Below are 20,744 nucleotides of genomic sequence, written 5' to 3'. Positions count from 1 at the left end.
CAAGGAGAGATGGTAATGCGATTGGGATAGAGATGGGGACTGGTGGCACATGTGACCAATGGGTGTTCCAGAACACCCCGCACCCCTCCCGAAGGGCAGCGCTATGGGACAGCGCTCTTTCCTCGGAAGTCCAGGTTTCACTCTTGGGATTAACTCTTCCCACCTTGGACCAACCATCTGTAAAACGAAGACAGGTGGCTACTCAGCATGTTTATTTTTTCTGAGGTCAAGCAGAGAGTGGGAGTGGCTAAACGGGGTATTAGTGGCATGCATTCTGCTTTTGGTGGAGGATCAGAAGAGGGGTGTAGGGAGCAGAAGAATGGGGAGCACACACGTGGAGGAACACAATGAGCCGGAAGGAAGGATAAAAAGGGTGGCTCTGAGAGCAGCTGCCAAGAATGGGGGCCCCTGTTTCCCTCAGCCCGTGTTTCTTGGATCTTTTCTTTTTTCCTCTGAGTTAAAAGACTTTCTTGAGACAGCTTGGGTTTGAGGTTAGAAGGGCCCAAAGTCACAGGTAGGTGGGAGGGTTTGCTCCGGCCAGCAGAGCCAGGTTCCAGCGTGTGGGCAACTCAGGCCTCCTCAGCTGTGGCGTCAATGCCCGCATAGGTGAAGTTCTCAAATAACGACATGTTCACATAGGCCTGTGGGAAGAACAAGTCTTAGTGGAGCAGAAGCAGGCAGACCTCTGTGAGTTCAAGGCCAGCCTGGCCAACCCAACAAGCTCCAGGCTAACCAAGGCTACACAGTGAGACACTGTCAAAAAAAAAAAAAAAAAGGCTGGCTGATTCATCACTCATGAAGGCTGTTGTTGATGGTTTGATCATTTGTATATGTGATTATTTGATCCTTCCTTCCCCCTTTCCTTTCCCTCCCTTCCCTTTCCTCTCCTTCTTTCTCTCCCCTTTCCTTTGCCTCTGCTCCCCATAAACCGTTCCCTTCCCTGCTTTTGAGACGGCCTAAGTCAGGCTGTCCTTTTATGTAGGTGGGTCATATATCTATGTGTTACTTTCATTGGTTAATAAAGAAACTGCCTTGGCCCTTTGATAGGACAGAAAATTAGGTAGGTGGAGTAAACAGAACAGAATGCTGGGAGGAAGAAGGCAGTGAGGCAGACGCAATGAAGCTCCCACCCAAGATGGACGTAGGCTAGAATCTTCCCAGTAAGCCACCACCTTGTGGTGCTATACACATTAATAGAAATGGGTTAATCAAGATGTGATAGTTAGGCAGTAAAGGGCTGGAGATAATGGGCCAGGCAGTGTTTAAATGAATACAATTTGTGTGTTGTTATTTCGGGTGTAAACCTAGCCATGCGGGAGTTGGGCAGGATGAAAAGCAGGCCTGCTCGCCTCATCGCTACAGTCCTTGAACACGCTTTGTAGGAAAGGGGGATGACCTTGAATTTGAACTTCTTATCCTGCTTCCATGCTGAGATTACAGGTCTATACCACCAAGTCCTGTCTATGGAGTTCTGGGGCTCAAACCCAGGGCCTGGTGCATGATAAGAAAGCGCTCAACTGAACTACACCCTAGGCCATATTTGTTTTGTTTTTGAGATAAGGTCTCACTATGTAGTTCTGACCGGCTTGGAACTCACTCTGTATACCAGGCTGGCCTCAAACTCACAGAGATCCTCCTACCTCTGCTTCTGAGATTGAAGGCTTGTGCTACAGCACCCAGCCCGCTTTTTCAGAGACAAGAGTCTTCTTCTTCCTTCCTTCCTTCCTTCCTTCCTTCCTTCCTTTATTTTTCTTTTTTTGAGACAGGGATTCGCTGCTGTAGTTTTACAGCCTGTCCTGGAACTAGCTCTTGTAGACCTCAAACTCACAGAGATCCTCCTGCCTCTGCCTCCCGAGTGCTGGGATTAAAGGCGTGCACCACCACCACCCGGCTTGAGAGACAAGAGTCTTACATAGCCCAAGCTGACTTTGAACTCAGTCCTCCTGACTCCATCTCTCAAGAGCTGGGGGCATAGACACACATCACAGACAACCCGCTTCCTTCCTTCTTAAGGTAATTATTTAATCAATTCATTATTTTCATGGGTGGTGGCACACACTTTTAATCCCACTTTTAATCAGAAGGCAGAGGCAGGAGGATTTCTATGAGTTCAAGACCAGACTGGTCTGTAGAATTAGTTAACAGAGAAACCCTGTCTTGAAACAAAACAAAACAAACAAAACAAAAAACACCAAAAAACCCCAAACTAAAAAAAATCTACAAAAAACCCTGTTTTCATATTTATACATTTTGCAGTATTTCTTCTTTCATTTTAATCTGATAATTCATCTATTCACATGGCTATTTGACTCAGTTATTGTTACATTATGTTTATTCATATGAATATTGTATCACCCACTAATTCCACTTATTTATTTAGCCCTTCCTGTATCATCCAGCCCCTCCTCCATTTTGGGTGACCATTCATGCATTTTCTCTGGCCTGGACCAGGTGAGGAGAGGGGTCCCAGGATAGAATGGGCTTGGAGGAAGACAGACTAGCCATCTGGAATTTAGAGGAGGGATTTGCTGTTGAGACTAAGCAATAACAGCTCTGAAAAGAGTATATATGTGGGCCTAGTGTCTAAACCTGGCATGGGCTGCATTCTAAATGCAATCAGCTGTAGTGATAGCCCCAGCTGAGGGAGTTTGGGTAATGTGTGAGGGTGGGAGACATAGTGGCCTCATACGAGAGCTTGGAGGGTGCCCATCCCCACCTTGCCCATGCTCTTACCTTCCTGGCTTCTAGCATGCGGCCCAACTGTAGCGCGATCTGAGCAAAGGGGGGGCGCTCATAGGGACGATCCCGCCAGCACTGCCTCATCAGCTCGTACCTGTGGATGGGAGTGGTGGTGCCGTAAGAGGAGGGACTGACTGGGGGCAGCTCACAGATTCAAAGCCATGGCCACTCATCTCAGAGTTGAGGTCCCAGAGCTCCAGGGGCCATGAACTCACACTTCATCGTCACAGTTTCGAGGCTGCTCCATACGGTAGCCCTGAGGCAACTTCTCGTAGAGTTCAGCACAGGTCATGCCACAGTAGGGCGTGCCACCTGCAAAGGGTACAAGACTCCCTCAGTCCAGGGCCCCACGGTAAGGTGGGATGCTCTGGAGAACTGGGTGTAGGCTTACCAAGGCTCACTATCTCCCACAGGAGGACCCCGAAGGACCAGCTGAAATGAGAAGAGAGCACTTAGTGACTTGTGGGAGACACATGGTCTAATCTCCCCATAACCAAGCTGCCTAACCATACCAGGTCCTGCACACGGCTTCTCTGCTAGTATCTGGCCTTGGCCAGTTGCTGTCTCTATTCCAATGAAGCTCGTTCATAACTCCTGGTCCCCAGACTCAACTAATTGTAGTAACATTTTGTGTATTTCTGTGTGTGTGTGTGAGAGAGTGCGTGCGTGTGTGTATATACCTCTGTATGTGCATGTGTGCCTGTGTGTGTGAGCACATGCATGTGTGTGTGCATACCTGTGTGTGTGTGCGTGCCTGTGGTGAGCACATGCATGTGTGTGTGCATGTGTGTGTGTGTGTACCTCTGTGTATACATGCGTGCCTGTGTGTATGAGCACATGCGTGTGTGTGTGTGTGTGTGTGTGTGTGTGTGTGTGTGTGTGTGTGTGTGAGTGCGGGTGCACAAGTGTATGCCTGTGTGTGTGAGGCACAAAGGGGTCTTAAGGGTCACGCACAGGTAAAAGCCTCAGGTGGCCATGACTTTACCCTTTAGATAGGATGGTGGGCATGTTCCTTGAGTGTTCTTTCTTGTTCCCCCTAATGACTACCCAGTTTTTCTGGATCTCACTGAAGAATTCCTTGGTCTCTTACACAAAGAAAATCCTAAATACTTCCTACCCCAGTCCTGCCACTGAAGTTACTTCCAAGATAAAAATCCCTCCAGGTATTAGGAAGCCTCGGAGCTTCCCTCTAAGATGGCAGAACCTCCCAAAGCATTCTCAGAACTCACTGTTGCACGCCTGGATTCTACTGTTGACACCCGAGTCGTGCCTGCGATAACCCAAGACATTGCTGAGGTGCATCTAGGCGATGCCCGAGTGTCCTCAGGGGTCATGCCCTCTGCCCCTCCCCACCTGTCATACTCACACGTCACTTTTGGTGGTGTAGACGCTGTAGTTGAGAGACTCAATGGCCATCCAACGCACAGGGAGACGGCCCTGTGAGGGAAAGGGTCAGAGGCCAGGATGGAAGAAAGGGCTAATTGAGGGGCTCGAAGGGCAGGCCCAGGCCTGGGCCCTAAGTGGGAATGAGACTTGCCATCGTCTTCTTCACGTATACTTCCTCCCCCCGAGAGAGGCCAAAGTCTGCAATCTTGGAGGCCAGGTTCTCTCCAACCAGCACATTTCGGGCAGCCAGGTCCCTGTGGATGAACTGCAGGCAATGTAAGAAGTCAGGGACTAGAGGGCTGACGGGCCCGGAGCATGGGGCCACTAGGAGCCCCAGCAGCTTCCCACTCACGTATGCCTCAGTCACAGATCAGCTGACAAGGGTCTGAGCAAAGTCAGTGCTGGTTCTCACTCATTCCTTCCCCTGACTTGTCCCAGCTCTCTTTCTGGGACAGGTGTAATTGATTTACTGCTCTCTCCTCCATCCCCTCCTCCTGTTCTTCTTTTTCTCTTCTTCCACCCTCTCCTTCACTTCAACAGAGTCTTGCTATGTAGTCTTGGCTAGTCTGGTACTTATTATGTAGCTCAGGCTGGCCTTGAACTCTTGATTCTCCCACCTCTGTCTCACAAGAACTGGGATCTCAGGAACTATCCATTCTACCCTTCCTCTTTCAATGCCTTCTGTCTCATTTCCCCTACTATCTTGTCCCCTCTCCCTTATTGAAAATCCCTAAGTGGCTTCCATGTTCCAGGTCCTCCCCTTAGTTCTGCATCCTTTGCAGATCAGTTTGCCCATCAGTTTCTCCCTGATGCCCTTCTCCTTTCAAAGACTCCAATTTTTGCTGCCTGTAAAATGCCTTTGCTCAGGCTGGAGTGCCCCTCTGGCAGCTGTCCCCTGGCTCAGCTCATTTGAGAGCCCACCCTCACCCTCTTCAGTGGATTTCCACGCCCTCCCTGCTGGAGTCGCGGTGCTGAAATGGCAGCACTACACTGTCTCCAGCCCAGGCCCGTCTCTTGAGTACGAGTTCGGGATCTACACCTCTCCCCTTCAACACCTCCACCCAGGATGTCTCTCAGGGACTCCAAATCTAACACCTTCTCCCTATCTACCTCCTGTCCTCTTCTCCCACTGCGTATCATTGACGGGCACTTGGTACCAGGCACTGAACCTGGCGCCGGGTCCTTCCTCCTCACTGTTCGAACCTGCTGTTTGACCACCTGGCCAGGTTTGTGCAGAGGCCTCCCCCCTCCCCCACTGTTGCCACCTCACTGGCACACACCTGCTTCTCACTCAGGTACTGCATGCCATTGGCTGCATCACTGGCAAAGCGCAGCAGCTGCCGGGAGCTGAGGGTGGAGGCTGTTCCATGCTCTCGAGCAAATGCCGGATCAGTCTCCAGGACCCTGCTTTTTCTCAGGAAATCTAGCAGGTTTCCATAAGGGGCATATTCGATAGCAATATACAAGTAACCTGGGAGGTGAGGACCAATGGTGATGGTTTAGATACAGGCCATGTGTTGTTATGAGCAGTACCTGATTTTAAGAGACAGCCTGCAGGATGCAGGATGTAGGAAAATTCTGTGTTGAATGAGGAACCTAGGGATCCCCACAAGCCACTAATGTGGTAGAGGTGATAGCCTGGAAGAGGTCATGAATTAGGGGCTCACCTCGGTTCTCACAGGCTCCCAAGAGGTTGATGATATTGGGGTGGTGTCCCAGTTTGCACAGGACTTCCAATTCGCCTGCAAAGTCGCGATGGTCATTTTCAGAAGCATACTCTGCACAAAGAAATCAGTGTCAGCTTTTGCCATGGATAACTCTGAGAGGAGGTCAGATGCTGGTGGGAGCTAGGTAGGTCTGCTATTTGTGGGATTTAGGAAGAGAAAAAGGCTGGGGTCTGGAGTCACATCCAAGGACCTTTTAGCATCTTGATGGCTGCATTCATCTTGAGCCCGTCCTTCTTGATCATGGCCCGGATGACTTGGCCGAAGTTCCCCTCCCCGATGAGGTCCTCAAAGGTGATGTCCTCCCACTCCAGCACAGGGTAGCTCAGGGGCTCAGGCTGTGGCTTTGGCCGCCGGGTCAGTGTCAAGGTTCCTGAACTGAACTGCAGGATTGTCTCTTCGCCCTTCATGGAATGGGATGAATAGACCACCAGTCCACACAAGAGATGTGGGGGTAAAAGGAGGATCAGAGAGGCACACAGAGAGAGGGTCCAGTGATTAGACAGATGGACAGAGACAGACAGTGCACAGAAAATACAGGTGACAGAGCCACAGATGAGTTTCGGGTGCACAGGTGTGTAAGAAGACAAGTCCAGTGGTATCAGCCTAGGGGTGTAGTGTGTGGGGTTTTCTACAAGGTGGAACTCAGGGCTAGTGGGTAAGTTGCCAAATCCTGAATAGGTCAATGAACCAAAAACATTCTAATATTTAAATGGAAAATTGCAATGAGATGTAATGGGAAAAAGTAAGCTTCCCATTATTGTGCAAACCCTATAACTGGGCTTTAGATATTCATTTACTTATGCCACCATGGGTGCATTTCTTGAATGCTTATTATGTGCTAAGCCCTGAGCAGTGGGGAGAAGGTGGACAGGTTTTCTTCTTCACAGCAGAAGAAGCAGAGACGATCTTTGTCCCTCGACTTGGTGTTTAGACACAGCTCTAAGCCCAGGCAAAGCCTCAAGGACTGTAACAGAGAGCACTGCCCAGCTTCCTCTACGAAGCAGGGCTATGCTGGGCAGGGTTGGTGGCAGGAAAAGGCAGCAGCTGAACAGGAGTAAAGAGTTGCAATATGAGAACCTGAAGCAAGGTCCAGATGGACCACGCAGTGGCCTTCCTAAATGAGCGGGTGCCCGGTTTGGCGGGTAAGCGCTGGGGACACAGGTCACATGGACTCATATGAAGTGTGTGCAGCAGAGGCATACATTCTGTGGCTGCATCACATGCAGGTGCATCCGTCCATTCAGAGATACACAAACACCCAAGGGCCTGAAGGTGTGCCAGCACAGGGACACAGACACACATACATGGAATGCACATCTGCACCACTACATGGCACACGCATGAACATGAGCATCTGTGTGCAGGCACACAGAACAGACATCTATATTGAGATGTGTAATGATCGTATGACCACTAAAGGTTGCTTTCTCGCTGCCCTGCCTCAGCACCTGGCCCCGTTCCCCTCTCCCTGCCTCCCATGGCAGTGACAGCTTCCTGGCCTCAGAGGCAAGGTCAACACAGCTCAGACAAGGAAGCCAGTTGACTCTCTGGACTCTCGGTGGGATTTTTAAAGGCACAGCAGAACCAGAGTTGAACAATGGACTTTCTATATGAGAGCTGGCCCAAGACAGACAGAGAGAGAGAGAGAGAGAGAGAGAGAGAGAGAGAGAGAGAGAGAGAGAGAGAGAGAGAGAGAGAATGAGAGAGAAGTATTTCTTCCTCTCTTTTCTTTTTGCCATTTTTGGTAACTCTGAATTTCTTTTAAATGACTTTAAATAGCAACGACCCGAGCCGAACGGGCCAAGGCTAGAGTTCTGACTCTGAGTGACAGAGCGGGGTGTTCTCAGAGGAGCTGGGACCGCCAGGGGGTGGACATGACAATGACAAGATAGGGTGGAGATGTCAGCAGCCCTCCCCCATCCATGTCTGTGTAGGCCTGAAGGCCAGAGGGCATGGCCTGGCTGTAAGAGGACGAAAGCCTACACGAGTTTGAAGAGTGAGCCTCTCTCCTCCAGGAGGGCAGGTGAGGCTACAGGCCGTGCACACTTCTAGAGGGTCAAAGGCTGGCTATGTGGAGGGCATGGCCACACACAGATGCCCTTCAAGGGGTATGGGTAAACATGGGTGAACGGTTTCTCAAAGGAGGGCTTGCATAGTGGCGCACGCCTTTCACCCCAGCACTCAGGAGGCAGAGGCAGGCCGTCTCTGTGAGTTCGAGGCCAGCTGAATCTCCATAGAGAGACCCTGTCTCAAAAAAGGAAAAAGAAAGATAAAAGATACTGGAGGCTGGGATGAGAGCTCACAGTCAGTAGAATTTAGGACACTAACCACATATGCGTATAGAAACAGGCTGGCTCCCAAGTAAGGAGAGAGGCCAGCGTGGGCCAGGATATTGCTGTGTGATCCAGGCTGATAGTACCCTCAGAGGGTGGGTAAGTAAAGAAGACACATCCAGATGGTGGCCTCCAAACCTGGAATGAGACCTGGCGAAATATGGACAAACCGTCTTCTTTTTAACTGAGATTGCTAATTATTCAGCCATTAATATGAATGTGCTCATGAGCTGAGTTCAGTTCTAAAAAAAGGGGGGGGCTGGGCACTGGTGGCCCACATTTTAATCCCGGCACTTGGGAGGCAGAGGTAGGTGGTCTCAGTGAGTTCGAGGCCAGCCTGGTCTACAGAGTGAGTTCCAGGACAGCCAGGACACAGAGAAACCCTGTCTTGAAAAACAAAACAAAAACAAAAAAGAAAGTTCTATTTTGTACCCTAGAGGGTCACTGAATGTAGCTTTAAACTTGTGGTATGAACAGGCAGGCATGTGCAGGCCCATATGCGCTTAAGTGTATGTGGGTACAAACACACACAACAGGCGGTATCATGTGGGCATGGGACACTGACCGATCCCGACTGGTAGGTGAAGGTGCGTCTCCGATGGAGACAGCTTCGCCGGATGCACACCAGGGCTAAAAGCGCAGCCAGGATGGTGAGGCAGGTGGCAGAGATGGAACCCACCACAGCCAGGACCAGCTGCTTATCCAGGCCCTCTTCAGCCGCCCGGCTCTCTTGGGCTGGGCCCTCACTCTGCAGTCCTAGACATAATGAAGGACAGACTGGGTCAGGGGACCCAGAGGTCACCGTGGGATCCCACAGAGGGAGAGTCGGAGAGCCTGGTACCACGCTGTGAGGAGGCGTATAGATGACTAGAGTTAACGAGAACAGTTTCTGAGGTCAGAAAGTCAGGGCTTGTGATCCTTAGCTCCAAGTTGGAGGGAAGGTGGAGGGGCGCATGCAGAGTACAGTCTTGAGGCCTAGGGATCCTGCAGGGCCCATTCTCTCACCATTGCCCAGAGTGGCCTCCTCTACTGTGTTGCTCCAGTCGCCGAGACCCTGCACACTGGCCCGCACCCGGAAGAGGTAGCGCGTGCTGGCATTGAGGCCACGGACGATGGTGCTTGTCTCCTCAGGCCTGTCTACATCCATCCACTTGGGGTCTCCTGAGCCCCCGGCCACCTGAATCTCCACAATGTACTTAGATATAGGACCAGATGGAGCCTCGGGATGCTGCCACGTCAGCTGGATCTCAGAGTCTGAGAGGGCTTGGGCACGGAGGTTCCGGGGAGCTGGAGGCCCTGGGGAGGTAAGAGTGGGAAGGAAGGGATAGATTGGATGAGACTATCTAGCTGTAGGGCCAGACGCGATTGCTCTAGCACATATTCTTCTCTGTGGATCCCAGCACAGGAGCCACGAGCTACCTTCCAGGCTGTGCTCATCTCTTTCCCCAGGTCACCTCTACCTCCAAGCTGCTTCTTCCCTTGGTCACCCTGCATTCCATGTCCTCAATCGCTTAGCGCCCTCCCCGCCCCCTTCCCTCGCCACATGGCCCTGTTCTTCACATGAGTCATAATTTCCTCACACATTCCCACCCCACATGCTCCTGGTGACCGTGTCTTCCTGGTATCTTCTCTCTTCCCCATGCATCCTGGGTTCTCTCCAGTCTCTTGTAACCTCCCTTATCCCTAGCCCATCATTCCCACAGTGGGCCTACTGCTGGGGACAGAGACACATGCGCAGTAACCTCCCTTATCCCTAGCCCATCATTCCCACAGTGGGCCTACCGCTGCGGGCAGAGACACATGCGCAGTAACCTCCCTTATCCCTAGCCCATCATTCCCACAGTGGGCCTACCGCTCGGGGGCAGAAGCACATGCGCAGGGGGTGAGGCAGGGCCCAGGAGGGTGCAGTGATAAAGCCGCACATCCAGCTGGTAGTGGGTGCCAGGCGTGAGTCCAGTCAGGAGGGCGGTGCGGGCCTGGGGGGATGAGATGTTCTCCCGCCTCTCCTGTCCCCGGGCCCCGTCCCACAGGCGTAGCAGGAAACCATCACCCAACAGTGGTACTGAGGGTAGGGACCAGCTCACTCGTAGCCTGTCAGGACCCTCCACATGCCAGCCCTCTAGCCACGGCTGCAGCAAAGGCTCTGTGGCCAGAGGTCAGGAGAGGTCAGAATCATCCAATGGGTCCTTGGGGACTAAACGGGATAATAATCCCCAGTGGGTAGGGCTGGGACAACCTCTACTGGGAAAGGCAGGGTTCTTTGGGGGTGGACCAAGACAGACATATTCTGGGTGGGAACGGCAGTAAACCCTGGGGGATTAAGAAGGAAAGACTCTTAGCTTCTTACCAGGACAGTCAGTAGTCATAAGGGTGGGAGGCCCCCAGGCTCCCTCTCCTCCTTCCCCTGGCCGACTCAGCTGCACACGAACACTGTATCCTGTCTTTGGCTTCAGGTTCATCAACGTCACATTCTCACTGGGATCCACTGCAGGTGAGGTGTGCCACACACATCCCTCGGTCCCAACCATGTCTTGAAGCTGCCATCCCCCTTCAGCTTCCTCTTCTTTTGTATCATCCCCTCCCTCCTTTTCTCTTTCCCCCCATTACACACGACTCTACCCCCTAACTCAGCCCCCACTCACCCACGATAGCAGACCAGTCAATCATGCTGTCCTGAGGCCGATAGTGCAGACGGACAGAGGAGATGGGTCCATCCCCATCAAAGGAGACCAACGGAGACACCACAAGCTGACGGCTCTGCTTGGCCAGGAGCCGAGGAGCAGTCAGAGGCACTGGGGGTACTGCCAAAAAACTGGGAGGAGTCAGAGTCCAGGAAGAAGGGAGCACTCTGGGATCTGGAGATTATCTAGTTTGGTGGGAGGAGACCAAGTTCACCATGTGACTGGGATGGCCAAGGTCAGAGAAAGCAGTTCTGGTCTTTGGGTCGCTTGGGCCATAGGGACTTGACCATAGGCCATAGGAGTCTCAGAAGGTGCTAGGTGAGAGTGAGTGGCCAGGTGGAGGTTGGGAAACAGCTCTCTGTCCTTGCAATAGTGGACAGAGAGAGGCTGGGAGGCAAGGCGGGACCACCTAGGTGTCACGTGCTCTCTTCCCTCCCTTCATCATCCACCAATTTGTTGATTTATTTTAAAGACAAAACATGCCTGCAATGCGGCACCTGCTCCACACTTGGCGCTTGTTGTGTATAACTGATCATTCCCGCAGGCCATGATTGAAGAAGCCGAGACTCAGAGATATTATACAACTCGCCTAAGGACACACAGCTAGGAGACCTGGAGCTAGGTCTGCCGGATCAGGCTGCCTCAAGTCAATCAGCTTTACCCTAAAATAGTATTTGTGTTTCTGCCTGGTTTCCTACCCAGCTGCTGCCCTGATTCTGGCTTCAGTTTTTCTCTCTAGATTATTGTATTAATGCCCAAATAGGTTCCTTGACTTCTTTCAGACTGGCTTTCCCGGAAAGCATAAAGCAAAGAAAGGAGAGGGAGAGGGAGAGGGAGAGGGAGAGGGAGAGGGAGAGGGAGAGGGAGAGGGAGAGGGAGAGGGAGAGGGAGAGGGAGGGAGGAGTAAAGGAGGGAGACTGAGGAGTGTAGAAGATGCAGGATGGTGAGGTGAAGGAGTGTCAGGGGGCAACAGTTTGTCAGGGGCAGGTACAGATATGGGAAAGATGAGTTTTCAGCTTGGATCCTAAGGAGTCCCCGGTGCCTGTGGCAGGAGATCAGAGTCCAGGCTAAGTGGCTGGTATACAGTGGACCCCTGAATCACACACACACGAACTTCCACGTTGGCTTTGGGATCAGAACCTCGCAGAAGATGCCCCACCTCATGGAGGTCCACCATGTAGGGCTGGCATCAGGAGAGGGGTCCTGACTGCAGAACACAGTGGTACTACCAGAGAAGGGTTGGCACCTTGGCAACAGATGCCGTTTTAGGTAACGGCATTTGTCCTTTATCTCGAGGGTACCTTCTGCCAACCATTGTGCTAACTACTTAGATGCATTGTCTGGTTTAGTCTTCCCAAGCAGCCTAGCCCCTGTTACACAGCGAGAAATGAGCAGAGGGGCTGTAACTTGCTTCAGGTGCAAGAGAGCAGCTTGGAATCCAAGTCGAGTGGAGGCCTGGAGCCAAAGATCTGGTAAAAGAATGAGAAGAGAAAAGTGGGGTCTGGTGGATGGGGTAGTAGGATGGAGATGGTGAAGGATTGGGAAGAGGAAGAAAATGAGGAGAGGGAGTGAGAGGAGATGAAAACAGACAAGGGGGGGAGCAGAAGGAGAGCAGAGCCGGGGGTACTGGGCTGCAAGGCTTGTAGTGCTGAAGCAAAAAAATGCCTAGTCCATGGAGAGGGTGCTCCGTGCTTTGCTGTGAGCGCTTGGTCATTCTCTCCTTACCCACCCAACAGACACCTGTGCATGTATCCCTTTTGAGGAGGCAAGCAGGTTTGCCTGTCTGCTGTCCTCATGTGTCCCTGTGAGGTGACTCAGGTAAAGGAACAGCACTTCAGAGGTGGAGTTAAAGAGGCCCTGGGTGCAGTGGCAGATGGCACATATATGTGCAGGAGACAGGGCGAGGCTGGAGGATACTTCCGGTTTCTGAGGTCTTTTCCAGGTAGAACCTGCTGGGACCAGGCTGGGTTCCAGCTTTGATACTGAGCACCATTTATCCTCTGGAGCCTTAGAACACCACTAACCTTTCACATTGACCTTGAAGCGCCGGCTATCTTGGCCTCCGGACGTGGATACACGGCATTCCCAGAACCCGCTGTCCCCAAGAGTCAAACGGGGCACCTCAAACTCAGCTGTGGTCCTGTCTGGCTCCACGATGGCCTTGGTAGACTATGAGAGACGAGAGAGGGAGCCTATGAGTAGAGAATGTATGCTCCATGAGCCAGATAGGAGTCAGCATTGACTACTGCTGGAACATAGACCCAGTAACTTCCCCTCACCAGTTAGCCTGCCCCATTTAAGCCATTGCCTGGCCAGTGGGCCGAGCCTACAAGTTCCGAGGGGGCTAGGGGCCCAAAGAATGAACTGTCAAGCTGGTGAGACAGGGGGAGTTGGTGGTAGTTGGGGTGACTGGGGCTGACCAGGAGCATGGTGCCATCTGGCTTGCGGAGTTCCATGCTGCCCCGTACTGGGAAGGGATTCCCTGCAGCTGCACAGTTGATCCGAGGCATTGTCCCTAAGTTGAACTCCAATTCAGTGGCCACATTGAGAATCTGGGGGATCCGGTCTAAAGAGAGAGAGAGAGAGAGAGAGAGAGAGAGAGAGAGAGAGAGAACAGCCATCCTGAACAATCCTGAGGCAGCCATGTGACCACCAAAGTCCTATACTCTGCATCTCAGAGAGGATCCCACTGTCTGCCCTGCCACTTAAAACTAAAACCAGCAAGGTCCTGCATGGTTCCTTCAGGCCCTGGTGCCCCACATCCAGTCAGGTGTAGGGTTCGCCTCCCCCATTTTTCCCATCACATTTCCTAGGATCTTCTAAGACTCAGAGGCAGGCCCCTTATCACCAGCCCAGCTCAAATTCAGGCTGAATTCTCTCTCTCTCTCTCTCTCTCTCTCTCTCTCTCTCTCTCTCTCTCTCTCTCTCCTCCCATACTTCCTCTCTCTTTCTCACTGTCTATGATATAGCCTAGGCAGGCTTGTAGCACAGACTGGTCTTGAACTCCAGGCAATTTTCTTGTCTCAGCCTCCTGAGTGCTAAGATTATAGGCATGAGCCATTAGGCCTGCCAACTCCTTCATTTCTGGTCCTCGACTTCTGGATTCCACCCACAATGAGAGGTTCTTCCTCAAACAGTGAGCATTACACACCCTTCGACAATTGCTATTCAGTTCCTCACGTTAAGTAGCAACCGTTGGCTTCTATTCAAAGGCCCCATCACTTGACCTGAACCCTTCTCCTAGGCCCCATCTTCATTGGCCCAGTCTACAGCAGGGTCTTAACTCCCTGGACTTTTCTGCACATTCTTCCCCAAACATCTCCCTGTGTCTTTCACATTCGATTGCAGATCTTGACTCCTCCCCCAAAGACTCACATGGACCAGGGTCTCCTCTAGATCCTGTGCCCACCATCCCCCTTGAGGCTGCCAGCCTTCACAATATGGGTGCCTGAATGGTGAACTACCTACCACACCCGAACCCCTTGAGGGGAGGACTTGGGCACCACCAACGAAGGAAAGAGCAGAGAGCTGCGTTTGATGAAGGATCACCTGTCTTGAGGGTTCGGTGGCACATACCTGACTTCTCACAATGTACTCCATGCCATCCAGAGGGGCAGACACAGCCGCTGAACCGGTCACAAGTGCCACCGTTTTGACACTGGCACTGGAGGCGGCAATCAGCCCCAAAATGACCAGGGGCACAAGCTAGGAATAGAGGAGGTATAGTTAAAATGGGTATGTCAGGGCCAGCAGGGTACAGATGGGGCACAAGCTCTCCAGTAGGCTGGTGTGGTGGGGCACTAGTAGAGCATTAGATGGCTTATGTTTAGGTCAGGGCCATAGTGAAGGGTCTGGCACACTTAAGCCCATAGGAGGCAGCTTAGTCCATACCTTCCTGGCACTGGTTTCCCCTCCAGCCGGATCCACAAGAACAGCCATAGGGATCTGGGAGGCAGAAGGTGAGACCCCGGCAGCCTGCTGTGCCTGGGCACTGTTCCTGGCAGCTCTGCCCAAAACGACCCTCTCTGCAGGCTGAAAATAAGGTGTGTGGTATCTGCATACAGAGTATACAGACCCCGAAGGGCCTCATACTCAAGTTTCATCAACATGGTTTCAGAATCGTGCCCCAGTCAGGCAACCTTTTCTGCCTAGCTCCCAGCTCTCCTACTTACCCTGCTCACAGCGGGTACCAGTGAATCCTGGGGGGCACACACATTCGCCATCATGGTCATGACAGACACCTCCGTGCAGGCAGCCTGGGCATTCCTTGCCACACCCTGGCCCCCAGCGTCCAGCCCCACAGCCTGGAGGAAAATGTTTTCAGTAGGTGACCTTCACCTATCTGTCCACAGCTGCTGAGGACTAAGGGTAGCTCTGCGGCCCTCATGGATCCTGAGACTCACAGCCCCCCACATCACCCGGCCTCTGTCTTCTGCTCCTCACCCCGCACGATGAGCCGAAAGAAGGCACTGCCCAGGGGGCTGGCTTCTAGGTAGGTGGCACTGTAGATGCCACTGGATGGTGGCTGCACATTTTGGAGCTGCAGTTGAAACCGTCCATCATGGGCCTCGTGCCAATCTAGGGTATGGAAGTAGGATCCTGGCGGGGGGACACACAATCAGGTCAGGGCCCTCAGCACCACACGAGGGGCTGGTGTTACCTCTCTCTGCCCTGGTCACACCAATGTGGCTTGTGCACATTGATTTGACTTGGGGAAAGGTGCTCACCAGATATGGTATCCAAGCCAGGAAGCAGGAGAACATCCTCTTCAGGCTTTCTGAGTCCTTCCTCTCCCACTTCTTTATTTTACAATACGGCCATTTTCTCGTGCCTTTTCTAGCATGCTAGCCCTATGTGCCACCTCCCCTGCCGACAGCCAATGAGATGCGTTTATAATAGACTCTTCCATCCCCTACTCCTCTTGTAGGCTCTCGGAGCTTTCCATCGCACCAGGCTGGACCCCCCCCCCCACTCTTTGCAGTTCCTTCCACCAGTTTGCTCAGCCTTCCAGCTCCAAACCTCATCACGCCCTGCCTGACCCCTTACTTTCTTGAATTCCTAAATGCTTGTTTGCCTTCTAGAAACATCTGGTATTTCAGACCTCCTTGCCTTTGCTCTTGTCAGCCCTGTCTCCTATAATCTCTCTTTTGCCTTTCAGGGCTCTCTCTCAGCCTCTTCATCTGGGACCCATACTATTAGACAAGGGTTCAAGCCCTGCCTGGCTCCCTCTTGCTGCTCAGAACTCTAATCAGACTGCAAAGACTCGGGTCTCCCTGCCCGCTTCTACGTTTCCTGTTGGTGCAAAGCCTTCCCTCCTGAGTCAGTCAGCAGATCAGGGGGCTGAGGCAGGCATTTTGGGAGCTACTCGGGGAGCGGGGGGGGGGGGGGGGGGGGAGTCCTTCCGTGGAGTGGATAGGGACAGCATAGTGGGCAGGAACAGAGCTGAGACCCGCATATCTATGTGGACTCCAGCACATGCCTGCCTTGGGCATCAAGGATCTGAACTTGGCACTTCTCTGAGAGAGGTTAGACTTCCCTTGACCTGTGCTGGGCACTTGTTATCAGCTGTCTTCTTTCCCATGGGGACTGCTGCTCTTCTTAGGCCACGTGACAGCACCTGCTAACTCCCAGGAGAGAGTCAAAGATGAGGGCTTAACATAGGGTTTAAGAGGTAGCTGGCCACAGGCTCTCGGCCCTCTTACTACAGGAGGTGAGTTAATGGGAGGACTCTGGAGGCTGGCCTGGAGGACGACAGATCTATCACAGTGATGAGCTGGGTATATGGAGGGCAATGGAGGTCCTGGGGTGTCACAACCAGAGCTCTACCTACAACCAAATGCCTCTCACCATTGTTTTTCCATATCACATCCGTCTGCTTTGCCTTGTGCACACGTGCAGAAAGCACAGCTGTGTCACCTTTGTTCACCGTGTGTGTGACCTTGTCTGGAAACAGGTGGGCTGTGGATGAAAGGTAAGGTCAGCGATCCAGGACAGCGGCCCCTCCCTCTGCCAATCCACCCCCTGGCAAGCCAGACTCACCCCCCGGGCTGTTGTGCACATAGAGGACTCGAGTACGCCGCGTGCTACCGCCACCCACGCAGGAGAAGACGCCTACCAAATCCGAGGGCTTGGAGAAGCCACGCAGCGTGACCTTGTGTGAGCCATTGCGTGCCAAGTGCAGGGGCTGCCCAGGTGGGAAGGTGCGCACGATGCGGTCATCCTTCTCCAGCAGCAGGGGTGGGCCCCAGGCGTCTGAGCCCCTCCCTGCCCCGGCCTCACCAGACACGCAAGTCAGGAAGAAATGCTGGGGGTCGGTGATGCGCAGGTTAGCCAGCAGCGTCAAGTCCACAGCTGCACCTGGGACGGGACAGCAGCGACTCGATGGTAGACCCTGCCAACTCAACAGCCCCAGAAGCCCGCAGCTCCACCAGTAACCCTGGTGTTAATGTTAACTTCACTTCATCAAGGATTTCCACCCCGTTCCCTTCCCTTCCACACATGCTCGCCCTTTGCCCTCACGGCTCTTCATCCTAAAACATAAACCCAAGGTGCGCATCCTTCTCCGACCCCAGACAGATGGGGCCCTTGACAGCCGAGCTTCTGTCTTCTTTCCTTTGTCCCCGTCAAGTCCCTGCCCTGGCTCCTTTCTGAACCATCTCCACCACAGCTATCTCTAAGCCACTTGTACCTGACCTACCACGGAGGTGCAGGTTAGAAGACTCACTCAAAGTGGAGAGTCATGCAGACACCCTCCTTGTCGCCTAAACAATTGAGAGCTGTCTGATTGACTGGGATCGAAGGTATAGGTTTGGGGTAGAAGTGAAGTTGCTAGCCCCACCTGGCCCAGAGGGACACGGACGCAGGTGGGACTAGGTCTCACCTTGGAAAGCTGGAGGACCAGACATAGATATCCCTCCCAGTTGCAGGTGTTGGGGCAGCGGGAGGAACACCTAACCCGCGTGGGGGAGGGGAGGGGAGATGACAGGAGGGGATGTGGAGCCAGGCTTCAGCAGAGGCAAAACGCTGAAGGGCTTTTGAAACTAAGGCAGGGTACATGGTGAGGAGAAACAGGATGAGAAAGGTCAGGGGTGGGGAGAGGTCCATCCTGCGTGCAAACAGCCTGAGTAAAGCATGAAATGAGAAAGGAGTCGTGTGGGGAGACGGCTGCCCAGGGCCAGTGGAACTGGATCTCAGAATTTGCATCTCACAGTGAGCAAGACCAAGGAGATGAGCCTAATTAGCCTGCTTCAGATCCTGGACCCCAGCCCTCTCAAGGCCCCTCATTCCCTGTCCCTTTCCTGCCTGTTAACTGTCAAGTCATCAATTAATTTAAATACCACTCAGCATATATCTTTGGCGATCTATTGTTAGTAAAAGAAGTTGGCATTTACTGGTAGCCTCACAGGTACCAAATGCCCTTTCTCCGTGGCATCCTCACGGCCTCCAGTGAAGTTGGTTTCCTTGCTGTAATAATTATTCTCAGGCTTCCTTGAGCATGTTCGTCTACACCCATGGCTTCAACTGTCACCTCTGAGTCAGGAGCTCTGGTGTGGCCTTTCAGCTCCAAATGCATTTCCAGTCGCGTTTCCTAAGACCTCATCTTTCCCAAGTTCCCTGACTAAGAGGCAACGCCCATTACCTGAGACACTGACTTCAGAGTCATCTCATTCCCAGTGTCATAATAATTAATGTTTATTGGATGTCAATTATGCATCGGGCTCTTTAGTGATATTCTCTTCCTTTCCGGTCTGGCTGTTCTAGGAGGTGGGTGTTATTATTCCCATTTTATGACCAGGAAACAAAAGCTTAGGACTTGTCCAAGGTCATACAGTTAGAAACCAGCAGAGTCAGGTTATCCAAGTCTCAACTCCTCGTTGCATAACCCCCAATCTGGCACATACTCCTATAGCTCTCCTCCCAAAACTTGTTGGCCATCTCTGTCTCCCGTACCATTGTCGTTCAGCCCTTGTCTTTACTGACTCGGACCATTTCAGAAGCCACAACTTCCTTTCCAGCTCCTTCTCCAAAGTGATGCCACCAAGACTCAAAAACACCCTGTGACTCATTTGCCTACAATGCCCCATGATTCCTAGGTACCTTCAGGATAATGCATACAATCTGAGCATCTATGTGGCTCACACTTGGCCCCTCCAAGTCTTTACCTCCAGAGTCCTTTTTCCCATGGACTTCCATGCCTCCCAAGCTTGCTCTTACTCCTCCGGCAGCTACCCCTCTTAAAGAAATCTTTCCTGTTTTCTCGGCCTACTACAGGAGGCAGAGCAAGCGGGCTCTCTCTTGTCAGCCCTCCTCAAGTTCTCTACGTCTGTCTCTGTTTGGCCCTTGTCCCTGGCCTGTGCTCTCCACTAGACTGAATCACTCGGAGGTAGCTTCTGGCTTCTCGTCCTCTCATCAGCAGACCGAAAGAGTCTGTCACCCATTTTCAGAAACCTCCTCCAAGCCTTCTGCACACAACTCCGTTTAAACAGCAAACATATCCCCCGGGAGGTCAGCATCATTCAATTTCCACCGAGTAGGTTTAGGAGTCTCCAGAGACTCTGCTAATAGAATGTCACATCTGATTTATTATTATTATTATTATTATTATTTATTATTATTATTATTATTATTACTACTACTACTATTATTATTATCATTATTTATTTTGAGACAGGGTCTCACTCTGTGGACCAGGCTCTGCCTCTGCCTCCTGAGTGCTGTGACTGAAGCCACCATGCCCAGCTGTCAATGAATTATGGACTAAGGGTTACTTCCAAGGTCCCAAACAATGACTCTCTTCTGCCCTCCCCATGCACAGGCTGTTCTAGCACCTGCCTGAGTTTTCCCCACCCTGATCTCATTTTTTGATGGATCAAAATTATGATGATGAGGATGACAGAGTTTCTATTTTTCCTTCCTATTTTTAAACTGTGTTAAAATACATATACCCTAGAGTTTACCCTCAGAACAATTTGTAAACATTGAATTCAGTGTTAATAAATACACTCATATTATTGTGTAAACATCACCACCCATTTCCACAGCTCCTTTTGTTTTCATTTTTGACAGGGTTTCACTAAGTCGCTAAGTGACTAACATGGACTTCACTATGTAATCCAGCCTGGCCTCTCAAGGCCAGGGATTAAAGGAGTACACTACCACACCCAACTCCATAACTTCTTTCATCTCGTCAAACTGAAATGCTACAACCATTAGACAATAACTCTGCTTCCCCTCCGCCAACCCATGGCAGCCACCCTATTGTGAGGTCCATCGCTATGCTATGTTAGGGTTTCTTGGGGGAAATCAGGTGTTGGGGAGGCACCAAGGGCAGACTTACCAACATGAGAGGCCAAGAAGAGAACGGGGAGTAGGAAAGGGGACCCCCACCAGACCATACTCCGGAGGCTGATCCGGGCCAGCCAAGGCCAGCTGGGCCTGGGTCAGTTGCTGTCGGTCTGAGTGTTCAGCCTGTTAGGCTTAGTGTGCCTCGGTGCTGGGGAGGAAGAGGAAATGATGGCTGGGGTGGGAGGGGTGGCAGGGTGGCAGGGGTGAGGGGTGAAAGCCTCATTCTGCTTCCCACCCTATCGTCCTCCCAAGCCCAGCCCCCCCACAGCCTGGGATGGGTGTGTCTTGGAAGTTCCTGGAAGGGGGCCACTTGAGGTGTGTGTGTGTGTGTGTGTGTGTGTGTTATGACAAGGACAGACCTGGGGATGATTGAACTGGTTTCTCCCATCCCCTCTGTCCCTTCCATCTGTTTTGCTGGAGCATCGGAGACAGGAAAGGGAGGAAGCCAGTGGTTTCCGCCTATTGAGGAGATTTGGAGGCAGGACATTGTTCTGTTTCTGGGGCCTCCCCTCCTCCCAACACACACACACACA

At 52.1% G+C, this 20,744-nt stretch overlaps 1 protein-coding gene across 2 annotated transcripts; it reads right to left on the bottom strand.

Annotated features, from left to right (window-relative positions):
• Positions 1-195: 195 nt before the first annotated feature.
• Positions 196-20,432, bottom strand: Tie1 (tyrosine kinase with immunoglobulin like and EGF like domains 1). Of its 2 annotated transcripts, XM_038334985.1 has the most exons (23): positions 20,204-20,431; positions 16,906-17,223; positions 16,714-16,824; positions 15,310-15,465; positions 15,039-15,170; positions 14,758-14,898; positions 14,443-14,571; positions 13,287-13,432; positions 12,891-13,035; positions 10,828-10,986; positions 10,533-10,670; positions 10,038-10,328; positions 9,191-9,481; positions 8,751-8,941; positions 6,043-6,253; positions 5,793-5,903; positions 5,406-5,596; positions 4,277-4,390; positions 4,106-4,176; positions 3,131-3,171; positions 2,955-3,051; positions 2,734-2,833; positions 196-641 (listed from the first exon to the last, which is right to left on the bottom strand). In XM_038334985.1, exons 1-23 carry the CDS (start codon positions 20,259-20,261, stop codon positions 570-572), a joined length of 3,414 nt encoding a protein of 1,137 aa, XP_038190913.1. In that variant the 5' UTR covers positions 20,262-20,431; the 3' UTR covers positions 196-569. The 2 variants fall into 2 exon arrangements, with proteins under 2 accessions (XP_038190913.1, XP_038190914.1); XM_038334986.1 differs by lacking the exon at positions 10,038-10,328 and having other exon boundaries at positions 20,204-20,432.
• Between the last annotated feature and the right edge of the window lie 312 nt (positions 20,433-20,744).

Source organism: Arvicola amphibius, chromosome 6, assembly GCF_903992535.2.
Source record: "Arvicola amphibius chromosome 6, mArvAmp1.2, whole genome shotgun sequence".
NCBI lineage: Eukaryota > Metazoa > Chordata > Mammalia > Rodentia > Cricetidae > Arvicola > Arvicola amphibius.
This window is presented reverse-complemented; position numbering and strand designations above follow the sequence as displayed.